The 26,263-nt window shown below is 50.0% G+C and overlaps 1 protein-coding gene across 2 annotated transcripts; it reads left to right on the top strand.

Moving 5' to 3' along the window:
• Window positions 1–9,785: 9,785 nt before the first annotated feature.
• NFATC2IP (nuclear factor of activated T cells 2 interacting protein) lies at window positions 9,786–25,949 on the top strand. Of its 2 annotated transcripts, XM_002826272.4 has the most exons (8): window positions 9,786–10,248; window positions 10,981–11,053; window positions 13,427–13,544; window positions 14,834–14,914; window positions 15,007–15,193; window positions 17,592–17,736; window positions 17,866–17,975; window positions 22,566–25,949. In XM_002826272.4, the coding sequence occupies exons 1-8, from the start codon at window positions 9,862–9,864 to the stop codon at window positions 22,722–22,724; spliced, it is 1,260 nt and encodes a 419-aa protein (XP_002826318.1). In that variant the 5' UTR covers window positions 9,786–9,861; the 3' UTR covers window positions 22,725–25,949. The 2 variants fall into 2 exon arrangements, with proteins under 2 accessions (XP_002826318.1, XP_054389684.1); XM_054533709.2 differs by lacking the exon at window positions 14,834–14,914.
• Window positions 25,950–26,263: the final 314 nt, after the last annotated feature.

The raw sequence follows: 26,263 nt of genomic DNA, 5'->3' as shown, positions 1-26,263 counted from the left end.
GGCCCCCAGTTAACAACCCCCTGCCTCGGCTTCCCACCCTGTTTTTGTTGTAGAAATTTCTTCTTTATCTCTGAGCATGTAAAACTTACTTCATCTTTTTTTTTTTTTTTTTTTTTTTTGAGACAGAGTCTCGCTCTGTCACCCAGGCTGGAGTGCAGTGGCACCGTTTCGGCTCACTGCAACCTCTCTCTTTCCTGTTCAAGCGATTCTCCTGCCTCTGCCTCCTGAGTAGCTGGCATTATAGGCATGCGTCACCATAGTCGGCTAATTTTTGTATATTTAGTAGAGACGGGGTTTCACCATGTTGGCCAGGCTGGTGTCAAACTCCTGACCTCAGGTGATCCGCCCACCTCAGCCTCCCAAAGTGCTGGGATTACAGGCGTGAGCCACTGCGCCTGGCCTATCTTTTTTTTTTTTTTTTTTGACAGAGTCTTGTTCTGTCACCCAGGCTGGAGTGCAGTGGCTCGATCATAGCTCACTGCAACTCCTGGTCTCAAGCGATCTGCCTGCCTTGGCCTCCCAGGGTGCTGGGATTACAGGCACCCAGCCCCTAAAACTTCTTTCATCTGTATTAACATTACTACGATGTGCCAGGCATTGTACCATTCTCCAGGTGGTGACTCATTTTATCTTTACCACTGTCCTATGGGGAAAGTACACTAAAAATTATTATTATTTTACAGCTCAGGAGATTGAGGCACAGATAAATTAAATACTTCAATTGCTAACTGACTTTAGGCAACTTAACTTGACCCTCCACTGCCTCAGCTATAAAATCCCATTAAGGCAGAGGCATGCTGTAGTTACTATTACCTTTACATGGCATGTAAAAGAAGTCAAAGAACCTTCCATGGAGGCAGGGTGCAGTGGCTTACGTCTGTAATCCCAGCCCTTTTGGAGGCCAAGGTGGGTAGGATCAACCGAGGTCAGGAGTTCGAGACCAGCCTGGCCAACATGGCTAAACCCGTCTCTACTAAAAATACAAAAAGTAGCTGGGCGTGGTGGCGGGCGCCTGTAATTACAGCTACTCGGGAGGCTGAGGCAGGAGAATTGCTTGAATCCTGGAGGCGGAGGTTGCAGTGAGCTGAGATGGCACCACTGCACTCCAGCCTGGGCGGCAGAGCGAGACTCCGTCTCAAAATAATAACAAGAAAAACCTTCCATGGTGACCCCGTGAGCCATGAGAATGGACGTCCCCATGGAAGGTTTCTTTGATTTCACGGAAGGTATCTTTGACTTCTTTGTGTTTCTCCTGCCTGTGACAGCCTCATGGGTTCCTGGGGCCCCACTGACAACCCCTGGGGCTGGCTTGCTTTGGCTCCTGCCACAGTCTTACAGGCTGAACAAGATTCTGACCATTTTATTTATGAGTTCCTCAGAACAGGTTTCTGCACCAGAGGTTTGGGCTAACTCCAAGCCTATACTTTGGTCCGCCTTGGGGTTCTGAGTGTCTGGATGGCTTTTTCCATCCACTCTCAGGTGGCTCACTTCTACATTGTGCGCCAGGGCCTGGGGATGGATTTTTTTTTTTTTTTTTTTTTTTTTTTTGAGACAAAGTCTTGCTCTGTTGCCCAGGCTGGAGTGCAGTGGTGCGATCTCGGCTTACTGCAATCTCCGCCTCCTGGGTTCAAGCGATTCTCCTGCCTCAGCCTCCTGAATAGCTTGGATTACAGGCACGTGCCACTATACCAGCTAATTTTTGTATTTTTAGTAGAGACGGGGTTTCTCCATGTTGGTCAGGCTGGTTTCGAACTCTTGGCCTCAAGTGATCCACCCGCCTCAGCCTCCCAAAGGCCAAAGTGCTGAGATTACAGCCCAGGGTGGAGTGTAATGGTGTGATCTTGGCTCACTGCAACTTCCACCTCCTGGATTTAAGTGATTCTCCTGCCTCAGCCTCCCGAGTAGCTTGGATTACAGGTGCCTGCCACCATGCCTGGCTAATTTTTTATATTTTTAGTAGAGACGAGGGGGGGTTTCACTATGTTGGCCAGGCTGGTCTTGAACTCCTGACCTCCTGATCCACCCGCCTCGGCCTCCCAAAGTGCTGGGATTACAGGCGTAAGCCACCTTGCCCGGTCCCCTTGTGGGTGTTAAAATGCCAATCGTAGGGGATTCCTGCATTCCTGTAGGCTGCTTGACTTCACCGTCCCCACTGCTCCCATCACTGTGGCTTTGATTTTCCTCCTTATTCTGGAACCAAGAAGATTCTGTCTTCCTTTTGAGCTTAGCTACCTATTAAAAAAAAAAAAAAGCAGCACTCCTCATTATATTTTGCTTAGTGTATGCATGCATTTGGAATACAAACCTCTAGTACTTCTTTATGCTTACATCTTGAACACAAGTCTCTGAGACTCCAAAAAAAATCCAGATCATCTGGTGCAGCATTTGTCTGCTCCCCACCAGCTGTTCGCATTGCCATAATCCCCTACCTTAAGCTTCAGCTAAAATAAGCTCTCACATGCCGTTCCCTATTACCTTTCTCCCAGCCTGCTTCATTCATCTTGGTTTCCTGCCTGTCTGAAGCACCTGAGCCTGTGACTCCTGGTGAAAATATCCTGCTGGCCAGCCTTGGTGGCTCACACCTGTGATCCCAGCACTTTGGGAGGCCGAGGTGGGTGGATCATGAGGTCAGGAGTTCGAGATCAGCCTGGCCAACATGGTGAAACCCCGTCTCTACTAAAAATACAAAAATTAGCCAGGCATGGTGGCTTGTGCCTGTAGTCCCAGGGAGGCTGAGGCATGACAATTGCTCGAACCCAGGAGGCGGAGGTTGCAGTGAGCCGAGATCGCGCCATTGCGCTCTACCTTGGGCGACAGAGCAAGACTCTGTTTCAAAAAATAGAAAACAAAAAGAACACATCCTGTCTTGCTGGGATCGGATCCATGTCCAAGTCATCTCTGTGCCCCTCCTCCCCAGCTGGGGGATGAGAAGGGTCAGGGAATGAGTGGGGGAGGAGGAGGAGGAGTGAATGAAGGGCTGTGGGAAGTGCTGTGATGGGTGCTTTATGCATTTGGGGTGCAGAGGAAGGAGACACCCTTGTGGGCTCTGCCACTTTGGGGAGTCTCCCAGGAAGCTGAGGTTGGAACAGAGGTGTGCTGCCTCCCACCAAGTGCCCTGGAATCAGACTAGCTGGTTTTTTTTTTTTTTTTTTTTTTTTTGATGGAGTCCGGTTCTGTCGCCCAGGTTGGAGCGCAGTGGTGCAATCTTGGCTCACTGCAACCTCCACTTCCCAGGTTCAAGCAATTCTCCTGCCTCAGCCTCCTGAGTAGCTGGGACTACAGGCACACACCACCATGCCTGGCTAGATTTTTTTTGTTTGTTTGTATTTTTAGTAGAGACGGGGTTTCATCATATTGGCCAGGCTGGTCTTGAACGCCTATCCTCAGATGATCCGCCTGCCTCAGCCTCCCAAAGTGGTGGGTTTACAGGCATGAGCCACTGTGCCTGGCCCAGACTAGCTGGGTTTATGTGAATCCTGGCTCCACCCCTTTCCAGCTACATGACTTAAGCTCTCTGAACTGCAGTTTCCTGGTCTGTAAAATACACCATGAAATAGTAATTCAGAAAATGAGGACATTATCAATGAGTCTTAAATGACATGTAAAGCATACAACAGTGGCTTAGCAACGACTCAAACATGAACTCTTATTATTTGACATCTTATTTATTTATTTATTTATTTATTTTGAGACATGGTCTCACTAGGCTAGGCTAGGCCAGGTTAGAGGGTAATGGCACAATCATAGCCCACCATAACTTTGAACTCCTGCATTCGAGTAATTCTCCCGCCTCAGCCTCCCTAGTAGCTGGGACTATAGGCGTGCACCACCACACCGGGCTGGCTAACTTCTGTATTTTTTGGTAGAGAAGGGGTTTTGCCATGTTGCCCAGGCTGGACTCGAGCTCCTGGCCTCAAGTGATCCTCCCACCTCGGCCTCCCAAAGGGCTATGATTACAGTCATGAGCCACTGCACCTGGCCAAAAAATAATTTTTTTTTTTTTAAGAGATGAGGTCTCGGCTGGGCACGGTGGCTCACACCTGTAATCTCAGCACTTTTGGAGGCTGAGGCGGGTGGATCACTAGGTCAAAAGAGACCATCCTGGCCAACATGGTGAAACCCCACCTCTACTAGAAATACAAAAATTAGCTGGCCTGGTGGCACATGCCTGTAGTCCCAGCTACTTGAGAGGCTGAGGCAGGAGAATCGCTTGAACCCAGGAGGCAGAGGTTGCAGTGAGCCGAGATCGTGCCACTGCACTCCAGCCTGGCAACAGAGTGAGACTCCGTCTCAAACCAAAACAAAAACAAAAAACAGATGAGGTCTCGCTATGTTTGCCCAGGCTAGCCTTGAGCTCCTGGACTCAAGCAATCTTCCCATCTCAGCATTCCTAGTAGCTGGGACTTACAGGTGCACTTTCAGCTCTTGAGCAAGGTTTGGGGAAAGGAGACTTGAAAATTTTAGACTCTCAGGGCCACCTCCTGCTTGCGGCTTGCAGTGGCTGAAGGCCTGGGGCTGGGAAGTCGGTGGAGTCCAGGAGCCTCCGTTTCCTGGAAAACAGCTCCACCTGCTGGCTGTTGTGCGCCTGCAGTCCTGACCTTGGCTGAGTCTGCACGGGGAAGGGAAATGCATGCTGGTCCAGCTGGGGGCGCCTGGAGGGGACATCGGTGCCGCGGTTGGGATGGAGGCGTATGGGATGGGACAAGGGCAGAGGTCGACATGCCGTTCTGCGTGGATGTATGAGGCGCGAGTTTTGTGAGCACCGTGGGTGTGTGAGCAGCATGTGGTATTGGGTGTGTGCCGCGTGGGTATCCTGCGCGACGTGTGGCGTGGGACGTAAGTGTGAGGCGGCAAGGGGGTTATACGGTTGGAGGCAAAGTGGGAAAGAGTGAAGTGTTGAAGGGGCGTGTTTGTGTTGTGTTGGGATATATGTTGTGCAGGAGTTGCCAACGCTGTGGATGTGTGGAGGGCGTGTAGTCTCGGAGGTGCACAATATTGTTGGTAGGAGGTGTTGGCGAGTGTGTTCGGGAAATATAATTAAGAAACAAAATATCTCAACCCAACAAACTTCTCCACAAAGGTAGTAGAGACAGAAAACAGTTTTATTATTATTTTTGGTTAAAAAGTTGTAAAATGGGCCGGGCGTGATGGCTCACGCCTGTAATCCCAGCACTTTGGGAGGCTGAAGCGGGCGGATCACCTGAGGTCTGGAGTTCGAGACCAGCCTGACCAACATGGAGAAACCCCATCTCTACTAAAAATACAAAAAGTTAGCCAGGCATGGTGGCGCATGTCTGTAATCCCAGCTACTCAGGAGGCTGAGGCAAGGGAATCGCTTGAACCAGGGAGGTGGAGGTTGCAGTGATCCAAGATTGCGCCACTGCACTCCAGCCTGGGCAACAAGAGTGAAACTCCATCTCAAAAAAAAAAAGAAAAAGTTTTAAAATGTATTATTATTTTTCGTAGAGTTGGGGGTTTTACTATATTGCCCAGGCGTATCTTAACACTCAGCCTGAAGTGATCCTCCCACCTTGGCCTCCCAAAGTGCTGGGATTACAGACGTGAACCACTGTGCCTGGCCTTAAATTGTATGTATTTATTTATTTTTAGAGAGAGGGTCTTGCTCTGTTGCCCAGGCTAGAGTGCAGTGGTGAGATCATAGCTCACTGCAGCCTTGAACTCCTGGGCTCTATCAGCCTCCCAAGTAGCTAGGACTACAGGTGTGCATCACCACACCCACTAATTATTATTACTTTTTGTAGAGACAGGGTCTTGCTATATTGCCCAGGCTGGCCTTGAACCCTAGACCTCAAGTGATCCTCCCACTTCAGGCTCCCAGAGCTGGGATTACAGGCATAAGCCAACGTGCCTGGGCTGGTTTTATTATTGAATAAGCATAATTTTTATTTCTTTTTTGACATGGAGTTTCACTCTCGTTGCCCAGGCTGGAGTGCAATGGCACAATCTCAGCTCACTGGAACCTCCGCCTCCCGGGTTCAAGTGATCCTCCTGCCTCAGGCTCCGGAGTAGCTGGGATTACAGGTGCTCACCACAATGCCTGGCTAATTTTTTGTATTTTTAGTAGAAAAATACACCACCGTATTGGCCAGGCTGGTCTTGAACTCCTGACCTCAGGCGATCCAACCACCTCAGCCTCCCAAAGTACTGGGATTACAGGCGTGAGCCACTGCACCCGGCCTGAATAAGCATTAAGTCAGAATGTGACGCACATCACTGGCAATCTGGTAAAAGATTGCAAAGGCAAGAAGAAATTTCCTTCGTTACAGCCAAGCAGGTGTAAACCATTATCCTGTTTTCAAGATAAAATTTCAAATTCCATATTGTTACAGGAGCTGCAGGTTCATATGCCCACTGTGCAGTCACAGCTCTGTGACTCTGAGACAGTGGGGAAGCAGCAGAGAGAGTTTAATGATCGCAGGGTGCCGAGCGAGGTGATGGGAGGAGACCCTCAAATCTCTCTCCAAGGAGTTCTGGGCTGGGGCTTTTAAGGGGTTTGTGGGGGGTGATGGGCTGGAAAATTGGGGTCATTGATTGGTTGGGAAGGGGGATGAAATCATCAGGGTGTAGAAGCTGCATTTTGGGGGGAGTCAGCTCTTTGTGGGGCCCTTCAGGTCAGCTGAGTCAGTAGTTCCATCAAGACCTGAAGGAATATCTCAAAGGGAACACCTAATGTAATGTCCAAGCTGTGATTCGAGAGCAGTTAGGGGGAACTATAATCTTGTGACAAGGGCTATGTGACTGTGGGGCAACAGGCACCAGATGGCTTTGGGGAAGCAGGTCAGGGAGCAGCTGCCCTGAGATCAATGCTGAGTGCACTGCAAGCTTGGTTTCTTTTCATTTCTCCCTCTCCCTTCTTCTCAAGTTTACAGGAGTGGTTGCAATACCATGTTTTCAAGATAAACAATGACTAGTCCTCACGTCAGAGGACTTGACAACACCTTTAGTCAAACATAGTTCAGCTTTTTTTTTTGGGACGGAGTCTCACTCTGTCGCCCAGGCTGGAGTGCTGTGGTGCGATCTTGGCTCACTACAACCTCCGCCTCCTGGGTTCACGCCATTCTCCTGCCTCAGCCTCCTGAGTAGCTGGGACTACAGGCGCCCGCCACCACGCCTGGCTAATTTTTTGTATTTTTTAGTAGAGACGGGGCTTCACTGTGTTAGCCAGGATGGTCTCAATCTCTGGACCTTGTGATCCGCCTGCCTTGGCCTCCCAAAGTGCTGGGATTACAGGTGTGAGCCACCGCGCATGGCTTTTTTTTTTTCTTTTGCAGCAGAGTCTGGCTCTGTCACCCAGGCTGGAGGGCAATGGCTTGATCTCAGGTCACTGCAACCTCCGCCTCCTGGGTTCAAGTGATCCTCCTGCCTCAGCCTCCCAAGTAGCTGGGAATATAGGCGTGCACCACCATGCCCAGCTAATTTTTTTTTTTTTGGTATTTTAGTAGAGATGGGGTTTCACCATGTTGGCCAGGCTGGTCTCGAACTCCTGACCTCAAGTGATCCACCCGCCTCGGCCTCCCAAAGTGCTGGGATTACAGGCGTGAGCCACTACGCCTGGCCCCAGTCTAACTTTATGATGGTAAGTGGGGTGACCACCTGTGTTATCGAATTGGCTTGTATGGTAGGGGTGGGTAGACACAAACTTTTCATATCTTTAGGACAGGAGGTAGCCTGCATCTTGGAGCACGACTGAAGCCAAGCTTTTCCCTCCTAGGGGAAATGGGAGACAGGAGAGTTAACTGCCTTGACGACGGCATTTCGTCAGGGCTCCCAGGTCCTTGAATTCCTGAATTCGGAGACTGGCAAGTGGCTTATGTAGCCATCATGAAGATTTACATATGCCAGGCTGGGTGCTGTGGCTTACACCTGTAATCCCCGCACTTTGGGAGGCCGAGCCAGGTGGATCACTTGAGGTCAGGAGTTCAAGACCAGCCTGGACAACATGGTGAAACCCCGTCTCTACTAAAAATACAAAAATTAGCTGGGCGAGGTGGCAGGCACCAGTAATCCCAGCTACTCGGGAAGCTGAGGCAAGAGAATCATTTGAACCCTGAAGGTGGAGGTTGCAATGAGCTGAGATCACACCATTGCACTCCAGCCTGGGCGACAGAGCGAAACTCCGTCTCAAGAAAAAGAAAAAAATAAAATAGTCGGGCACAGTGGCTCATGCCCGTAATCCCAGCACTTTGGGAGGCCAAGGCGGGGGAGGGGGTGGATCACCTGAGGTCAGGAGTTCAAGACCAGCCTGACCAACATGGTGAGACCCCATCTCCACTAAAAATACAAAATTAGCTGGGCATGGTAGTGCACGCCTGTAATCAATTCCAGCTACTTGGGAGACTGAGGCACGAGAATTGCTTGAATCTGGGAGGCAGAGGTTGCAGTGAACCGAGATCAAGCCATTGCACTCCAGCCTGGGTAACAAGAGCTAAACTCCATCTCAACATAAATAAATAAACAAAATTAAATAAATGAATAAAATAAAATTTAAAAATAAATAAATACATAAGATTTTTTTTTTTGAGACGGAGTCTCACTCTGTTGCCCAGGCTGGAGTGCAGTGGTACAATCTTGGCTCAGTGCAACCTCTGCCTCCTGGGTTCAAGCGATTCTCCTGCCTCAGCCTCCTGAGTAGCTGAGATTACAGGTGCCCGCCACTACGCCTGTCTAATTTTTGTATTTTAGTAGAGACGGGGTTTTACCATGTTGGTCAGGCTGATCTTGAACTCCTGACTTCAGGTGATCCGCCCACCTTGGCCTCCCAAAGTGCTGGATTATAGGCATGAGCCACCGCGCCCAAACTTATCATTTCTATCTTTCTATCTTTCTTTTTTTTTTTTTTTGTTTGAGAGAGAGTCTCGCTCTGTGGCCAGGCTGGAGTGCAGCGGCAGGATCTGGCTCACTGTAACCTCTGCCTCCCCGGCTCAAGCAATTCTCCTGCCTCAGCCTCCTGAGTAGCTGGGATTACAGGCGCACGCCACCATGCCCGCCTAATTTTTGTATTTTTAGTAGAGACGTGGTTTCACCATGTTGGCCAGGCTGGTCTTGAACTCCTGACCTCGTGATCCGCCTGCCTCGGCCTCCCAAAGTGCTGGGATTACAGGCGTGAGCCACCGCGCCCGGCCAGCCTTATTATTTCTTTAAAGCATTTTTAAGACAGGGTCTGGCCCTGTCACCCAGGCTGGGGTGCAGTGGTGCGATCTGCGCCTCCCGGGCTCCAGCGAAACTCCCACCTCAGCCTCTTGAGTAGTTGGGACCACAGAGGGGTGCCACCACGCCCGGGTAATTTTTGCATTCTTAGTAGAGGCGCGATTTCGCCACATTGGCCAGGCTGGTCTCAAACTCCTGAGCTCAACCAATCTGCCCGCCTCAGCCTCTCAAAGTGCCAGGATTACAGGCGTGAGGCACTGCGCCTGGTTAAAGCTGCGGTTTCCACAGGGAATTCCAGGCCCGCCTTCCTCCTCCCGGAAACCTTACCGCTCGAGGACTGCATTTCCCAGGATGCCCTGCCACTAACCAAGCCGGAAGACGGTTGTCTTGGGTGGGCGGGTCCGGGAGAGGCTCGTCTGTGGAGGGGAGGCCCAGCCAATGGGTGAGGCCGACTGAATCGAAAGCTATGGTGATTGCGCCTAGGTGATTGGAATCTTTGGCGCCTTGGTTTCAGAGGTGGGCGCATGATGAGCAGGTACAGAGACCAATGAAAAGGCGGGAAGGCGGATCCCGCGCGTGGAGCGCGAAGAGGTGCTGACGAGCAGGCTGTTTGTCCAATGCAAGGCGAAAGTCGCTGAAGGGGGCGGGGCGAGGCGAGAGGAGGCGGGCGTGTGTTGTGAAGGAACGTGTGCCATGGCGGAGCCTGTAGGAAAGCGGGGCCGCTGGTCCCGAGGTAGCGGTGCCGGCCGAGGGGGTCGGGGCGGCTGGGGCGGTCGGGGCCGGCGTCCTCGGGCCCAGCGGTCTCCATCCCGGGGCACGCTGGACGTGGTGTCTGTGGACTTGGTCAGCGACAGCGATGAGGAAATTCTGGAGGTCGCCACCGCTCGCGGTGCCGCGGACGAGGTTGAGGTTGCGCCCCCGGAGCCCTCGGGGCCGGTCGCGTCCCGGGATAACAGCGACAGTGACAGCGAAGGGGAGGACGGGCGGCCCGCAGGACCCCCGCGGGAGCCGGTCAGGCGGCGGCGGCGGCTGGTGCTGGATCCGGGGGAGGCGCCGCTGGTTCCGGTGTACTCGGGGAAGGTGCGCCCGGTCCCGGGGAGGGGACGGGCGGAAGGGCCAAGGGCTTGGCCTCCAGGGAGGGGCCGGCGTTCGGGGAGGGTAGGGCTATAGGGGTGTTGAGGCTGGGGTCCTGGGGCTGGTTCTCGGGCGCTAGGGTGTTGGAGGCAGGGAGAGGCAGGGCACCGGGACTTTCTGCAGACTGGGGTGGTGAAGGAGGGTGGGATGCGTTGGAAGTTTAGGATTCCTAGGAGCTAGAGTCTTGCGGGCACAGGGAGGCTGAAGAGCTGGGATTCCTGAGGTTTTGGAGAGGGACTGGGAGGACCTGGGGCCATTGGATTTTGAGGTTGGGGCCCATGGCAAATGAAGCCAGGGAGCTGCGGTATTGGGGTTGGGGTCCATGCGGCTTCACAGAGGACTGGGCGGCTCCAGAAGGCTGGGGTCCCCCGATGGTCGTGTGAGCTAGGGGGCTGAGATCCCTAAGAGTCAGGGGTAGAGGGGCGGCTAGTAACCTAGTTAAAAAGGACAAGGAAACATACATTTCAGAGTGTCTTAGGCAGATGGAGGAAAGGGTGAAGGGTACTTCCATTCTGAATCCTGGGGAAGCTAGACTTCTAGGTTGCCAGGAGAGGGCCAAGGTGTCCACGATCTTAGGGAGGATTTGGGAGCTGGGTGTCAGGGAAGAATCACCCCCAATTGTTTCTTTCGGTAGGGGGAGGACTTGGGCCTGACCCCTCTCCCTCCTTGTCTTTGCAGGTTAAAAGCAGCCTTCACCTTATCCCAGATGACCTATCCCTCCTGAAACTCTACCCTCCAGGAGATGAGGAAGGTAAGGGAGGGCCGAGAGGCACGCAGCGCTGGCTTCTCTTAGGAGACTTCTTGGGGTTTATATTCCTGCAGTCCGTTGTCTCCTGAGGCTCAAGGGAAGAGCGTGGGAGAGGGGACTCCTGCATTCCAGCCACAGGAGCTGGATTGTTAACAAGATTAGAATGTATTAATGTATACATTTCTGGTGCCACCTGAAGAGATGCTGATTCTGTAGTCCTGGGCGGGGCGGGAGGCGGTAAGGTGTTGAGAATCTGTGACATCTTGTTACATCTACAGCAAGTTCTTTGGGAACACTGGAGCCAGCAGGGTGTTCTCTGAATCTTGTCAGGGATGCCCTGTCTTTGTCCTCCCCCATTGACGCATTTTTTGCAAACAACTCAAGGGCGGGGAATAGGAATCAAGTCTAATGAGAAAATAAGCCAGTGGGTAAATGGAGACCTTGGACCAAGACTCTTGTACCATGAGGGAGAATGGTGGGGTGATTAAAAGCAAAACAGGAGCCATCTGGCCTGGGTTTGAATCTCAGTTCTCTTTCTTTTTTTTTTTTTTTTTTGAGACAGAGTTTCACTCTTGTTGCCCAAGCTGGAGTGCAATGGCGCGATCTCGGCTCACTGCAACCTCCGCCTCCTGGGTTCAAGTGATTCTCCTGCCTCAGCCTTCCCAGTAGCTGACTAATTCCCACCACGCCTGGCTAATTTTTTGTGTTTTTAATAGAGATGGGGTTTCACCATGTTGGCCTGGCTGGTCTTGAACTCCTGACCTCAGGTGATGCACCCATCTTAGCCTCCCAAAGTGCTGGGGTTACAGGCGTGAGCCACTGTGCCCGGCCTCAGTTCTATCTCTTAATAGCTGTGTGACCTTAGACGAGTTTCTTTTTTCTTTTTTTTTTTTTTCTTTTTTTGAGACAGAGTCCCACTCTGTCACCCAGGCTGGAGTGTAGTGGCGTAATCTTAGCTCACTGCAACCTCCATCTCCCAGGTTCAAGCCATTCTCCTGCCTCAGCCTCCCGAGTAGCAGGGATTACAGGCGCCCGCCACCATGTCTGGCTTTTTTGTATTTTTAGTAGAGATGGGGTTTCATCATGTTGGGCAGGCTGATCTCGAACTCCTGACCTTAGGTGATCTGTCTGCCTTGGCCTCCCAAAGTGCTGGGATTACAGGCATGAGCCACCACGCCCAGCCTGGGCAAGTTTCTTAATTTCTCAGTGCTTCAATTTCCTCATTATCAACGTGGGGATAATAGTAGACCCCATTTTGGTACAGATTTTGGTGAGAATTAACAAAAGGGAATATAGAGAGAGCTGCCTCTTGGCTAGGTATATGCTTTAGGACAGCACCTAGGACATAGAAGTGCTATGTAAAAGGTACCTCTATCCCTGATACTCAAAACGTGGGCCCAGCTATATATGGCATCCCTTGGAAGCTTGCTAGAAATGCAAGATCAGCTGGGCACAGTGGCTCAAAGTGCTGTAATCCCTGCACTTTGGGAGGCTGAGATGGGAGGATTGCTTGAGCCCAGGAGTTCGAGACCAGCCTGCGCAACATGATGAGACCCTGTTTCTACAGAAAAATAAAAAATTAACCAGGCGTGGTGATGTGTACTTGTAGTCCTAGCTACTCAGGAGGCTGAGGTGGGAGAAACACCTGAGTCCAGGAAGTCGAGGCTGCAGTGAGCCATGATCATGCCACTGTACTCCAACCTGGGTGACACAGTAGGACCCGGTCTCAAAAGAAAAAGAAAAAAGAAATGCAGAATCACAGGCCTCTCGCAGCTGCCATAGTTAGTTAGGACAGGATTTCACGACTTCAGCGTTACTGGCATTGTTTTGGACTGGAAAATTCTTTGGTGTTGGAAACTGTCCTGTGCATTGTAGAAAGTTTAGCGGCATCCTGACTTCCATCCCTGGGAAGTATTATACCTCAGCCCCCTTGCCCTCCACATTTTGATAACCAATATTGTCTCTAGACATTGCTATATGTCCCCTCAGAGGCAAAATTTCCCTGGTTGAGAGCCACTGATCTAGGGTTTCTTATCATTTTTTAATTTTCACAGTATTTATTTTCGTGGTTTGTGATGATCTTTTATTGACAGCAGGCAAATAGAAAGAAATTTCTATATTATAGAAAATAGTACCTGGTTTCTTTTCATGAGAAATTGAAGTTGATTTTAAGTTAATATGAGCTATCTTTATACTAAATAGCAGTCTCATCCCCTGCCTCCTTTCCCAATATTACCGTGTGGCCCTGTGTGTGCCGGGGGCTCCGTGGTCTCCTCCTTTCCTGGGACCTTCTTGAAGCCCCTGACTTGTTTCTTCTTGGCCTTCGCTGGCCTCCCTTGGATAACCCCCTTCTACCTTCTCTTCCTCTGCCCCCAGAGGCGGAGCTGGCAGATTCGAGTGGTCTCTACCATGAGGGCTCCCCATCACCAGGCTCTCCCTGGAAGACAAAGCTGAGGACTAAGGATAAAGAAGAGAAGAAAAAGACAGAGTTTCTGTGAGTGAGGCCAGGGCCCTTGGGCCCTGGGAGCAGGAAGTGAGTTGGAGGGGTAAGCGGAGGCAGGCAGGACTCTTGGGTGGCTCCTGAAAGGGTAAGAAGAAGGGATAGACGGACTGTCGAGGTTCATGTGGGGAATGAATCACTTGGGAAAAGAGGTGGCTTACCCGGGGGGTGACAGTGAACCCTTCAGGACCACCCTTGGGAGTGGATTCTGAGACCCTAGTAATGTGAGCTTAAGGTATGGTTCCAATCCAGCTTCCCTGTCCTCTCTGTGCTTCTCTTTCTTCATCTATAAAACCCCGTTTTATAGCCTGGGAAACAGAGAGAGACCCTGTCTCTACAAAAAATAAAAAAAAATTAGCCTGGCGTGGTGGTGCACGCCTGTAATCCCAGCTGCTCGGGAGGCTCAGGTGGGAAAATCGCTTGATCCCAGGAGTTAGAGGCTGCAGTGAGCCATGATCGTGCCACTATACTCCAGCCTGAGTGACAGAGTGAGACCCTGTTTCTAAAAAGCAAACAAACAGACAGACAAAAAATCCCCCCAAACCTGGGGATAACAGTGGCACTTTCAATGAATTGCTGAGTCAATCAAGAGTTAACACTTGGCTGGGCACAGTGGCTCTTGCCTGTAATCCCAGCACTTTGGGAGGCCAAGGGGAGTGAATCACTTGAGCCCAGGAGTTCAAGACCAGCCTGGGCAACACTGGACATATGGTAAGTTCTTGCCATCTGTCGGATATTGTTGGACATTTTCCTGGGAAGTGACAGTCTCAAAAATGAGGCATTTGTTTCCCTAATATTCAGGTCACGTAAATATAAAAATGATGCCTCAGGCTTTCCCTCTCCCCTACCCCTGCCTTCCAGTGAAATGGGGATTATTGGAATCTGCTTCCTCTTTATTTTTTAAATGTATTTTTACATTTTTAGAGATAGGGCCTCACTCCATGCCCAGGCTGGAGTGCAGTGGTGTGATCATAGCTTACTGCAGCCTCAAATTCCTGGGTTCAAGCGACCCTCCCACGTCAGCCTCCTGCGTAGCTGGGACTACAGCTGTGTTCCACTCTGCCTGGCTAATTATGTAGAAATAGGGTCTCCCCATCTTGCCCAGCCTGGTCTTGGACCCCTGGGCTCAAGCGATCCTCCTGGCTCAGCCTCCAAAAGTGCTGGGATTACAGGTGTGAGCCATTGCGTCCAACTATGCTTGATTGTCCGAGGATCTGGTTTCTAGGATTTGTGGGGCCAGGCTCTCTCCATTGCCTCCGTCCTGCCGTCTCTTGCTTCTACAGGGATCTGGACAACTCTCCTCTGTCCCCACCTTCACCAAGGACCAAAAGCAGAAAGCATACTCGGGCACTCAAGAAGTTAAGGTGCCAAGCGCCGGGGCTCTGGCTGGGATGGAAAAGGGCAATCCGGGAGGGTGGCTGACTCCAATTGACCCAGAGTCCTGTCTGCACTGCAGTGAGGTGAACAAGCGCCTCCAGGATCTCCGTTCCTGTCTGAGCCCCAAGCCACCTCAGGGCCAAGAGCAACAGGGCCAAGAGGATGAAGTGGTCTTGGTAGAAGGGCCCACCCTCCCAGAGACCCCCCGACTCTTCCCACTCAAAATCCGTTGCCGGGCTGACCTGGTCAGATTGCCCCTCAGAATGGTGAGTGCCTGAGGCCCATGGGATAAGGACCCAGGAGCTGTTTCTGGAGAGATGGTGGTGTCCAGCAGGGGTGTCCTGGCAGAAGGGACTGTCATCCTTTTCCCATCCTGTTCTCTAGAGCTGCCCATCATTCTTTTTCAGTCTGTCCTGCCTTCACGCTTTTTGTTTCCTCTCTCTGCATTTTCCCAATGCTCCCCTCTCTTTCTGGCAAACTTTCTACCCATTCTTCAAGGCTCCTCATAAGCATCCTGTGTCTTTTTTTTTTTTTCCTTCAAAAAGTGGTCTCACTGTGTCCAGGCTGGTTCCGAACTCCTGGGCTCAAGTGATCGTCTCTCATTGACCTCCCAAAGTGCTGGGATTCCAGGTGTGAAGCATCCTGTCTTCTAAGAAGCTTTTTTTGGTAGTCTCTCTTACCTTCCTCCCTAGGAACCTGGGCTTCCCTCCTGAGCTTGCTCTCACTGCCCTGGACACAGCAGATGTCACTCAGTCACCCTGAGCTCTGCCAGCTTCCTGGCGAAGCCTGATATTTTTGTAAGGATGACCCTGTTTCAACACCAGGAATGATAACAGACATTACCGTTACTGATGCACAGTGCATCAGTCAAGCAACTAAGGCAGAGGCTGCAAACTGGCAGCCCATGGCTTTTCCAACAGTGTGTCTGCTTTCTTTGCCCTGTAGACTTATTTTATTTTATTTTATTATTTTTTATTATTTTTATTTTTTGAAATGGAGTCTCACTCTGTCGCCTAGGCTGGAGTGCAGTGGCACGGTCTCTGCTCACTGAAACCTCCGCCTCCCAGGTTCAGGCGATTCTCCCACCTCAGCCTCCCGAGTAGCTTGGACTACAGGTGCCCGCCACCATGCCCGACTAGTTTTTGTATTTTTAGTAGGGGCAGGGCTTCACCATCTTGGCCAGGCTGGTCTTGAACTCCTGATCTCAAGTGATCCCCTGTCTCAGCTTCCCAAAGTGTTGGGATTACAGGCATGAGCCACCGTGCCTGGCCTATTTTATTTTTTAAACATAGAGATGGGAGCCAGGATGGTGGCTCACTCCTGTAATCCCAGCACTTTGGGAGGCCAAGGTGAGAGGATCACTTGAGGCCAGGAGTTCGAGACCAGCCTGGGCAAAATAGTGAGACCTTGTCTCTACTAAAAATAAAAAAATTAACCAGGCATGGTGGCGCACACCTGTAGTCCCAGTGACTTGGGAGGCTGATGCAGGAGGATCTTCTGAGTCCAGGAGTTGGGGGCTGCAGTGAGCTGGGATTGTGCCACTGCACTGCAGCCTGGGTGACAGAGCAAGACGCTGTCTCTAAAAAAAAAAAAAAAAGTGGAGATGGGATCTTGCTTTGTTGCTCAGGCTGATCTTGAACTCCTGACCTCAAGCAAACCTCCCGCCTTGGCCTCTCAAAATGCTGGGATTATAGGTATGAGCCACCATGCCTGACCAAGTGCTTTAAAAATATATGAGTTTGTTGTCACCTTTGTGATGGGTGATTTCATACAAAGGTCCAGATTTCTGGCCAGGTGCAGTGCCTCAATGCCTGTAATCCCAGCACCTTTGGGAGGCCAAGGCAGGCAGATCACCTGAGATCAGGAGTTCGAGACCAGCCTGGCCAACATGGTGAAACCCCATCTCTACTAAAAATACAAAAATTAGCTGGGCATGGTGCCACTGCCTTCCAGCCTGGGCGAAAGAGTGAGACTCTGCCTCAGATCTCACTTGAGATCAGGAGTTCAAGACCAGCCTGGCCAATATGGTGAAGCCCGCCTCTACTAAAAATACAAAGAAAGAAAGAAAAAAAAAAAAGGTCCAGATTTCTGGCTTCTTTTAAAAAATAGGAAGATGTGGCCAGGTGCGGTGGCTCACACCTGTAATCCCTGTAGTCTGGGGGGCTGAGGCAGGTGGATCACCTGAATTCAGGAGTTCGAGACCAGCCTGGCAGGAGAATCACTTGAACCCGGGAGGCGGAGGTTGCAGTGAGCTGAGATTGCGCCACTACACTCCAGCCTGGTTAACAAGAGCGAAACTCCATCTCAAAAAAAAAAAAAAAGAAAAATATAGGAAGATGTCACACTGGCCCACGTTCCCACATAGTGCCAATCAACTGGAGCTGCATAACAGCCAGCCTGTCTAGGTGGCATGTGAGTTCCAGTTTGCTGCAATCCCCACCACCCCTTTCTTTGTTCTAACCCATGGCTGCTATATTTCTTTGTGTTACTCGCCTGTACCCTTTGCTGACACAATTTTATTCTATACCTTACCAGGTAAATATGATGAAACTCACAGCTGAGGAGCTTAGCAAGTAGCTAAGGCCAGAGCTTGTGTTTGGGTGGTGTGGCTGGGGGCGTGGATTTCGAGGCAGGAAGACCTCTTTTGCTTGTCCCCATCCCTAGTCGGAGCCTCTGCAGAGTGTGGTGGACCACATGGCCACCCACCTTGGGGTGTCCCCAAGCAGGATCCTTTTGCTTTTTGGAGAGACAGAGCTATCACCTACTGCCACTCCCAGGACCCTAAAGCTCGGAGTGGCTGACATCATTGGTGAGAGGAAGGCAGGGAGGTGGGGCCTTGAGGCATTTGCCAGGGGAAGGGGATATGGGGAGAGGTTCAGCACAGGCCCTGCTTCCAAGCCCCCACTTAGCCCTGGCTTCCTGATTCTGCCTCCCACAGACTGTGTGGTACTAGCAAGTTCTCCAGAGGCCACAGAGACGTCCCAACAGCTCCAGCTCCGGGTGCAGGGAAAGGAGAAACACCAGACACTGGAAGTCTCACTGTCTCGAGTGAGTGGGAGAGATGGCTCTCCACGCCCCTCACCCTGTCCTCTGCTGCCTCTTGTCTCTCTTGTCAGTTAATGGAGGATGGATTCCCCTAATCTTGACTTGCAGGAGACACTGCCCTCCATGTTCTTGGGTTCCCAGCCATCCTAGGTAGTGGGAAAACCCATCATTCAACTTCCCTCCCCACTTTTGCTGGTACCCTCTGCCCTAGTCTGGGTGCCCCCTTGGTCTCCTGACTCCTTCTGATTAAAACAGAAAGGACCCTTAGATGGTAATCAATAAAACCCATCAAAATAACAATGAAGGCCACATGGCTAAGTGCCAGTCCCCATGCCGAGGATAATTTCCTCACATTCAGGATCTTATTTCATTTCACAACAATCTGATGTGGGCCACAAAGCACTGTTGTTATCCTCATTTGGCAATAAGAAGACTGAGTTGTTCTAGAGAGGTGGAATAAGCAACTTGGTGCAGTCATTTTTTTATTTTGTTTTTGAGATGGAGTCTCGCCCTGTCACCCAGGCTGGAGTCTGGCATGATCTTGGCTCACTGCAGCCTCTGCCTTCCGAGTTTCAAGTGATTCTCCTTCCTCAGCCTCCCGTGTAGCTGGGATTACAGGTGCACGTGCTGGGCTAATTTTTGTATTTTTAGTAGAGACAGGGTTTCACCATGTTGGCCAGGCTGGTCTCGAACTCCTGACCTCAAGTGAGCCACCCACCTTGGCCTCCCAAAGTGTTGGGATTACAGGTGTGAGCCACCGCGCCTGGCCTGCTGCATTCATTTCTTAAGTCTACTGTAACGAAATACACAAATTGGGTGGCTTAAAACAATAGAAACCTATTCCCGTACACTTCTGGAGGCTAGAAGTCTGAATTGAAGGTGTTGGCAGGGCCTGGTTCCGTCTGAGAATCTGAGTGGAAACCTTCCTTACCTCTTTCTAGCTTGTGCTGGTGGCCAGAGTTCCTTGGCTTGCAGCTGTGTCACTCCAGTCTCTCCCTCTGTGATCACACGGTGTTCTCCATGTGTTTCTTTCTGTGTTCGTCTCTCTTCTTGGAAAGACATAGGTCATGTTGGGCTGGCCCCACCCTAACCAAGCACAACCTCATCTCAACTTGATTATGTCTGCAAAGTCCCTACTTTCCAATAAGGTTACATTCACATTTACTAGGGGTTAGGACCACAAAGTGCCTTTTCAGGGGAATACAGTTCAACCCTTAACACACTGTTCTCTAGCCCCCACCAAATTCATGGCCTTCCCATCTGCAAAATATATACATCCCATTCCAGTGTCCCTACAAGTCTTAACCCATCCCAGCATCAACTCTTAAGCCCAAAATCTCATTTAAATATAATCAACTCAAGAAGTCCCAATCTTATTTTCTAAATCATTAGATCAGTTTTGGATGAGACTTGGTATGGTCCATTCTGGGACAAAATTCCTCTCTCTCTCTCTGTGGACCTGTGAAATCTAGAAAATGAGCTATTTGCTTCTAAAATACAGTGATGGGACAGACATAGGATAGACGTTCCCATTTCAAAAGGGAGAAATTGGGCCAGGTGCAGTGGCTCACACCTGTAATCCCAGCACCTGTAGTCCTAGCTCCCCAGGTGGCTGAGGCAGGAGGATTGCTTGAGCCTGGGAGATCAAGGTTGTAGTGAGCCATGATTGCGCCACCTTTATCGGAAACTTTTATTCCAGTTACCAATAACACATTCCTCATTTCCTCCAGAGACCTCATCAGAAACACCTTTAATATTTATATTTCTAGCAGCCTTCTGTTCATAACAATATATGCATCCTCTTAAGATGATAGGAGATTTCTCTGTACCTCTCCTCTTTGTGAGCCTGTAGGGACATTCCCTTTAATGTCCATATTTCTACCAGCAGTCTTCAAGGCAGTCTAGGTTTTTTCTAACATACACCTCAAAATTCTTCCAGCTTCGGCCAGGCGCGGTGCCTCACATCTGTAATCCTAACACTTTGAGAGGCCAACACGGACAGATTGCTTGAGCTCAGGAGTTCAAGACCAGCCCGGGCAACATAGTGAAACCCTGCCTCTACCAAAAATGCAAAGATTAGCCCAGCATGCTGGCGCACGCCTATAGTTCCAGCTACCCAGGAGGCTGAGGTGTGAGGATGGCTTGTGCCTAGGAGATTGAGGCTGCAGTAAGCTGAGATTGGGCCACTGCACTCCAGCCTGGGAGACAGCAAGACCCTATCTGAAAAAAAAAAAAAAAAAAAAATTCTTCCAGCCCTGATCCAATTTCAAAGCCACTGTTACATTTAAGCATTTATTCCAGCAGCACCCCACTTTTGTATTTTGGCTGTTGTAACAAAGTACCACAAATTGGGTGGCTTAAAACAACATAAATTTATTCTCTCATTGTTCTGGAGGGTAGAAGTCTGAAATCAAGGTGTTAGCAGAGCCAGGGTCTCTGAAGGTATGGGGGAAGAAAACAAACTCAGGATTTTTTTCTTCTTTTTTGAAAAAAACAAAAAGACAGGGCCGGACGTGGTGGCTCACGCCCGTAATCCCAGCACTTTGGGAGGCTGAGGCGGGCGGATCACGAGGTCAGGAGTTCAAGACCAGTCTGGTCAACATGGTGAAACCCTGTCTCTACTAAAAATACAAAAAATTAGCTGGGCATGGTGGCGTGCGCCTGTAGTCCCAGCTACTCAGGAGGCTGAGGCAGAAGAATCGCTTGAACCCGGGAGGCGGAGGTTGCAGTGAGCCACGATCGAGCCACTGCAGTCCAGCCTGGATGACAGAGCTAGACTTCGTCTCACAAAAAAAAAAGAGAGAGAGAGACAGGGTCTTGCTCTGTTGCCTGGGCTGGAGTGCAGTGGTGCGATCTTGGCTTACCACAGCCCCAAACTCCTGGGCTCAAGCGATCCTTCTACCTCAGCCTCCTGAGTAGCTGGGACTACAGGTGTGTGCCACTACCTTTGGCTAATTTTTCAACTTTTTTGTGTAGACGGGGTCTCACTATGTTGCCCAGGCTGGACTCAAAAACTCCTGGGCTCAACCGATCCTCCCACCTCGGCCTCCCAGAGTGTTGGGATTACAGGCATGAGCCACTGCACCTGGCCCCCTCCTTGGGTTTAATTTGCTAGAGCAGCTTACAGAACTCAGGGAGACACTTACTTGCATTTACTGGTTTATTATAAAGCATGTTACAAAGGATACAGATGAAGAGATGCGTAGGGCACGGCACGGGAAAAGGGCGCAGTGCTTCCGTACCTTCCCTGGGCACCATTCTCCAGGTATCACCACATGTTCAACTATTGGGAAGTTCTCCAAACCCTGTCCTCTGGATTTTTATGGAAGCTTTGTTATATAGGCATGACTGATTAAACCATGGGCTATTGGTGGTAACTCAACCTTCACTTTCTCCCTCCTTGGAGGTTGAGGGGTGGGGAAAAAGTCCCAACTCTCTTATCCTACCTTGGTCTTTATAGTGGCCAGCACCATTCCTGAAGCTCTCTAGGGGCTGCCAGCCACCAGTCAACTCATTAGCATATGCAAAAAGATACTTAACTCTTTCCCAAGGATTTTAGGAATTTTATACCAGGAAACATACAAAGACCAAATATATATTTGACAACATCACGCAGTCCCTCAGGGTCTCTTCGTGGAACCTGCCCTGTCTCCTCCTGGCTCCTGCTGGCTGCCCACAGTCCTTGGCGTTCTTGGCTTGCAGGTGCACTCCATTCTGCCTCTGTCATCACACGTGCTCTCCCCTCATGTCTGTTTCTGTGTCTGTTTCATAAGCATACCAGTCCCAGGCTGGGTGCGGGGGCTCACGCCTTTCATCCCAGCATTTTGGGAGGCCAAAGTGGGTAGATTATCTGAACTCAGGAAGTTTGAGACCAGCTTGGGCAACATAGAGAAACTCTGTCTCTACCAAAAATACAAAAACTTAGCTGGGTGTGGCGGCCTGTGCCTGTAGTCGCAGCTACTCAGGAGGGTGAGGCAGGAGAATTGCTTGAACCCAGGAGGCAGAGGTTGCAGTGAGCTGTCTACCAGTCCCACGGTATTAGCACTCGTCCTAATCCAGTACAACCTCAACTTGATTGCATCTGCAAAGGCCCCGTCTCCAAATCACATCACATTCACACTTACCAGGGGTTAAGACCACAAGGTGTCTTCTCTGGGGAACATAACCTGTAACACTTTTCTAAGGTCACACATCTAATAGACGGGAGAGCCTGGCCTCCAGCTCGGCTCATCCTCACTCTAGAATCTGGGCTCTCTTAGTCATTGGTACACACTTCTGTTTCATAGGATAGGAGGCTGAGGCTAGGAGGACTTGCCTGACTCAGAGCCTACACCCCTAAGCCTTGGGCTCGTGGCCCCCATCCTCTACCTGAGCAACTTGGAGCCCAGAGGGATGACAGGATTCGTCCTAGCTCCCAGAGAGGAGCCTGGCTGGGTTGGCTTCTTTGTCCTCTCTCCTTTCCCCGCATGGGGCCCTGACTTTATTGTTTCCGCCCCTGCCCCCATCCTCCCTGTCCCAAGTTCCCTGTCTATCCCTACAGGATCCCCGCCCCCTTTCATGTTCTGACGTCCATTTTCATTTCTCTCCATCCAGGATTCCCCTCTAAAGACCCTCATGTCCCACTATGAGGAGGCCATGGGACTGTCGGGACGGAAGCTCTCCTTCTTCTTTGATGGGACAAAGCTTTCAGGCAGGGAGCTGCCAGCTGACCTGGGCATGGAGTCTGGGGACCTCATTGAGGTCTGGGGCTGACACCCCACTTCCTGTTTGACGGCCCAGCCTGGACTTGGGGAGAATGACTTTCCCTTTTTTGCCCCATAAGGACTAGCATACGCTGAGGTAGAACTTATCTTTAAGCTGCAGCAAAATCAAGGAGTGACTTTTGTCCCCTCTCCTGTTGACCCTGGTTTAGAGCCGTTAACCACTTGGTGAGTTATGTGGGTGTTGTTGCCCTGGGTGGCCTGTGGCTCCGTCCACAAGTCATGCTGAGTTTTGCAGCCTCTGTGACATGGAGATGTCCCCTCACCCCTCCCCTTTCACCATCATCCTTTTTCCCTCATGGAAATGTCTGCTCTATGAAACTATGCACATATTGAAAGTGAGTTGAAACAAATGAGGGTTGGGTAGGAGCTTCCAGGCCTGGGATTTACACCACGCCTAGCCCAGCAGAGACCTTAGTCCCATTTGGGGCTTGGGAGTGACATTTGCTTGAGGCTTATACACTGGTGTGGTTGCCTGGCTTGCAGGAAATGACCAAGATCACACATGCTGGCAGAAGGGTAAGCAGACAACTGGGGTACTCTTTTGAAGGATGAAGGTGGTGGATTCTCAGCCCTGGGGGTCTTCCTCACCCGAGGACCCTTCAGAGCCACCCTTTCTAGTTTACATTTCCTGGTGCACACATTTAAGGCATAACAGCACATTCATCCCTTCAGTTTGGGATCTCAGGAATACAGTCCCATGCAAAGATTCTCTGGTTTTGTGGCTTTTTTCCCTTTCTTTACACCATCCTCTCCCATAGGTACCCACGTCTTTGAATATGAATGTATTTGTAAAATACCACGTTTCATGCGTGAATATGTGCTTTTACTGTACATAGTGCTGTTGTGCAATAGGTCTTATGCTGTTTTCACTCAGTGTTTGCTAAGATCTAGCCCTATTGACTCTTCTAGAAATGCAGTATTGCTTTGACCTGCCATGTGGCACTCCACAATGTCGGTTGCAGTTTACACACATTGCCTGAAGTGGGGGACACCTGGGTGCCCCTGACCCCTTGGCACCAGATACAGGCCACGATAAACATCCTTTCGTGTGTTCCCTTCTGTGCTTGTGTGGCATGTGTACCCAGGATGGGCTTATAGGTCACAGAGGTCAGTTTCTCTATGGTTTTCCAGATTTTCTTTAGAACGGTGACTGACCCTCCTACTTGAAAGTAGGCCGCCCTTTTCTCCTTATCCTTGCCAGCACTTGTATTGCCGGACTACCTAATTTTTGCCAGTCTGATGGGTAGAAAGTGGTGCTGTCCTTTAATATACATTCATCTGATCAGCATTAATTTGGGGAATTTTTTCACTTAGCCTTTCTGGTTTCCCTTCCTGTGCATTGCCCATTTTCTCATGGAGTTTCTTATCTTTTTTGGTTTATTCTCAGGAGTTGCTTGTACATTCCTGGGCAATTGCAAATAATTCCAAGAATGCATATTTGGGCTGGGTATGGAGGTTCATTGGTAATCCCAGCACTTTGGGAGGCCGAGGAGGAAGGATCGCTTCAGCCCAGGAGGTTGAGACCAGCCTGGGCAACATAGTGAGACCTTGTCTCTACAAAAAAAATTAAAAAGGGGGCTTTGGGAGGGCAAGGTGGGTGGATCTCGAGGGCAGGAGATTGAGACCCTCCTGGCCAACATGGTGAAACCCCGTCTCTACTAAAATACAAAAAATTAGCTGGGCATGGTGGAGCACACCTGTAGTCCCAGCTACTCTGGAGGCTGAGGCAGGGGAATCGCCTAAACCCAGGAGGCAGAGATTGCAGTGAGCCCAGTTTCCGCCACTGCGCTTTAGCCTGGCGACAGAGCAAGGCTCCGTCTCAAAAAAAAAAAAAAAAATTTAAAGGGGAAAAAATTGAAATTTTCTTTGTATCTAGGGATATCCTTCACTGAACAGAAATTCTTAATTTTAGCTAGGCGTGATGGCTCACGTCTGTAATCCCAGCACTTTCGGTGGCCGAGATGGGTGGATCACTTGAGGCCAGGAGTTCAAGACCACTCTGACCAACTTGGTGAAATCCCATCTCTACTAAAAATACAAAAATTAGCTGGGTGCAGTGGCGCATGCTTGTAATATCCCAGCTACTCGGGAGGCAGAGGCAGGAGAATCACTTGAACCCGGGAGGTGGAGGCTGCAGTGAGCCGAGACAGCGCCACTGCACTTCAGCCTGAGTGACAAAGAGACTCTGTCTCAAAAAAAAAAAAAAGAAAATTTTAATTTTAATGTAGACAGGATGAATTATCTTGTTTTGCAGTTGGTTGCTTTTTGATTGCTTATTTAATAGAGTTGTTAAGATATTTTACGTCTTCTGTTAGCTGTTCAGCTTTTCCTTTCATATTGAGAACACTACACAGTGCTGAAGTCCAGCTGGTGCACACAGGGGTGGCACCTTGGCTGCATCTGTTCTCAACAGTCAGACACTTCTCATTGGTTGATGCTGGGCTGTACTGGTTGCTAAATATTGCACATCATTTTAAAACTATTTGAGATGCACTTTTGTACTCAGAAGGCCGAGGCAGGAGGATTGCTTGAGCCCAGGAATTTGAGACCAGCCTGGGCAACACAGCGAGACCTTGTCTCTTAAAAAAAAAAAGAGAGAGAAATCGGCCGGGCATGGTTTCTCATGTCTGTAATCCCAGAACTTTGGGAGGCTGAGGCAGGTGGATCACCGGAGGTCAGGAATTCAAGACTGAAACCTTGTCTCTACTGAAAAAAAAAAAAAATTAGCTAGGTGTGGTGGCAGGCGCCTGTAATCCCAGTTACTTCGGGAGGCTGAGGCAGGAGAATAGCTTGAACCCAGGAGGCAGAGGTTGCAGTGAGCCAAGATCATGCCATTGCACTCCAGCCTGGGCGACAAGAGTGAAACTCTGTCTCAAAAAAAAAAAAAAAAAAAATTCATTGAAATACAGCTTTGTATATGAGATCCAAGTTTCACTTTTTGTGATATAATGAGCCAGTTTTCTCAGTAATGTCTACTAAAAAAAAAAAAAAGCCATTAACCTTTCTGTGATATTCGCATGATTTTAACAAAAGTACGTCAGCTTCTCAAAATGTTTCATTGAAATGTGGCATTCCTTTGAATTTTATGACATTAAAATAATCCACGACATGGTACAGCTCTTCACTTTTTCAGCTTTTTAAATGTCCATTAATAAGTTTGAATACGTTAAAATTATATGTTTAACCTCAAGAGAATAAATGGCAATATGTTCAACTTGTGTATACTGGAGGATTTTTGTCTTTGTGGCCCTCATGTGACGCCCACTAAGATCCTTGTGACAAGAGACTGTTATTCCTTCACATCCATTCTTCCTCCTTCTGTGGTACTAGAACCCATGGTTTTTAGCGAGGCACAGAGACACTCAGAATAAAAACAGTGGCCAGGCGTGGGGGCTCACACCTGGAATCCTACCTAGCACCCTGGGAGGCTGACGTGGGAGGATCGCTTGAACCCAGGAGGTTGAGGTTGCAGTGAGCTATGGTTGTGCCAACCCACTCCAGCCTGGGCAACAATCAAGACCCTGTCTC

This window comes from Pongo abelii, chromosome 18 (assembly GCF_028885655.2).
Source record: "Pongo abelii isolate AG06213 chromosome 18, NHGRI_mPonAbe1-v2.0_pri, whole genome shotgun sequence".
NCBI lineage: Eukaryota > Metazoa > Chordata > Mammalia > Primates > Hominidae > Pongo > Pongo abelii.
The sequence above is the reverse complement of the archived record's forward strand: the minus strand, read 5'-3'. Positions and strand labels throughout refer to the sequence as shown.